The sequence below is a fragment of the Nothoprocta perdicaria genome, unplaced genomic scaffold (genome assembly GCF_003342845.1).
Source record: "Nothoprocta perdicaria isolate Ctin4 unplaced genomic scaffold, notPer1 scaffold_15, whole genome shotgun sequence".
Lineage (NCBI taxonomy): Eukaryota > Metazoa > Chordata > Aves > Tinamiformes > Tinamidae > Nothoprocta > Nothoprocta perdicaria.
In genome coordinates this window covers 3,351,897-3,352,587 of record NW_020454649.1, presented here as the reverse complement: position 1 = coordinate 3,352,587, position 691 = coordinate 3,351,897, and the positions used below count along the sequence as shown (strand labels likewise).

At 66.0% G+C, this 691-nt stretch overlaps 1 protein-coding gene across 1 annotated transcript in view; it reads right to left on the bottom strand.

Moving 5' to 3' along the window:
• LOC112943562 (golgin subfamily B member 1-like) overlaps nt 1–691 on the bottom strand; it is a 42,218-nt gene that overhangs the window by 40,508 nt on the left and 1,019 nt on the right. The window contains exon 2 of the mRNA XM_026034774.1: nt 207–683. Coding sequence (XP_025890559.1) covers nt 207–683 — 477 coding nt within the window. The remainder of the gene's footprint in view (nt 1–206; nt 684–691) is intronic.

Here is a 691-nt window from a genome sequence, read left to right as displayed (position 1 = left end):
GAGCCTCCATTATCTAGGCTACTTTTTCCCAAGTTTTTTGGAGAGCCTCCATTATCTAGGCTACTTTTTCCCAAGTTCCTGGGTGAGATGAGTGGCCTTTCCCAGATAGTCCAAGCTCCCCACGTTAACCCTTCCCGGATGCGCTCCCGTCACCGCCAGCCCCCCGTTGTGCTTCCGCATCTACCTGCGCGTCCATCCCGCTCTACCGGATGGGCGGCGAGCGCCATTCCCGAGGGGCGCTCATTCCCGTCCGTTTCTCCCTCGCAGGGGACCGGGAGGGTCCCACCTTGCGGCCCTGGGCACGATGATGCTCCCGCCAGCTTGTGGCTCTCATCACCGCCGGGAGCGGGCCAGAAGATGCCGCCGGGCCTCCCGAGCCCTCCTCCGCCCTGTCCCAGCGCTCGCCGCAGACAAACACAGCCACAAACAAACAAATAAATAACCACGACAGCCGCTCACACCTCGGCGGGGGCAGCTTTCCCTCGGGTTGTGCCCCCGAGGCAGGGCCCGGCGCTCGCCCTTCACCCGGCCGAGCGCACCCCGACACAGAGACAGCCCCGCCCGCGTCCTCCCGCGGGAGCTGTGCACCCAGGGCTTGGCTTCCCCCTCCTTTTCCAGGGAAACGGGCGCGGGCGGCAGCTCCGCCGCAGGGCTCCCTCATTACCAAGGATGGCCACGGGCAGCTCCCGCC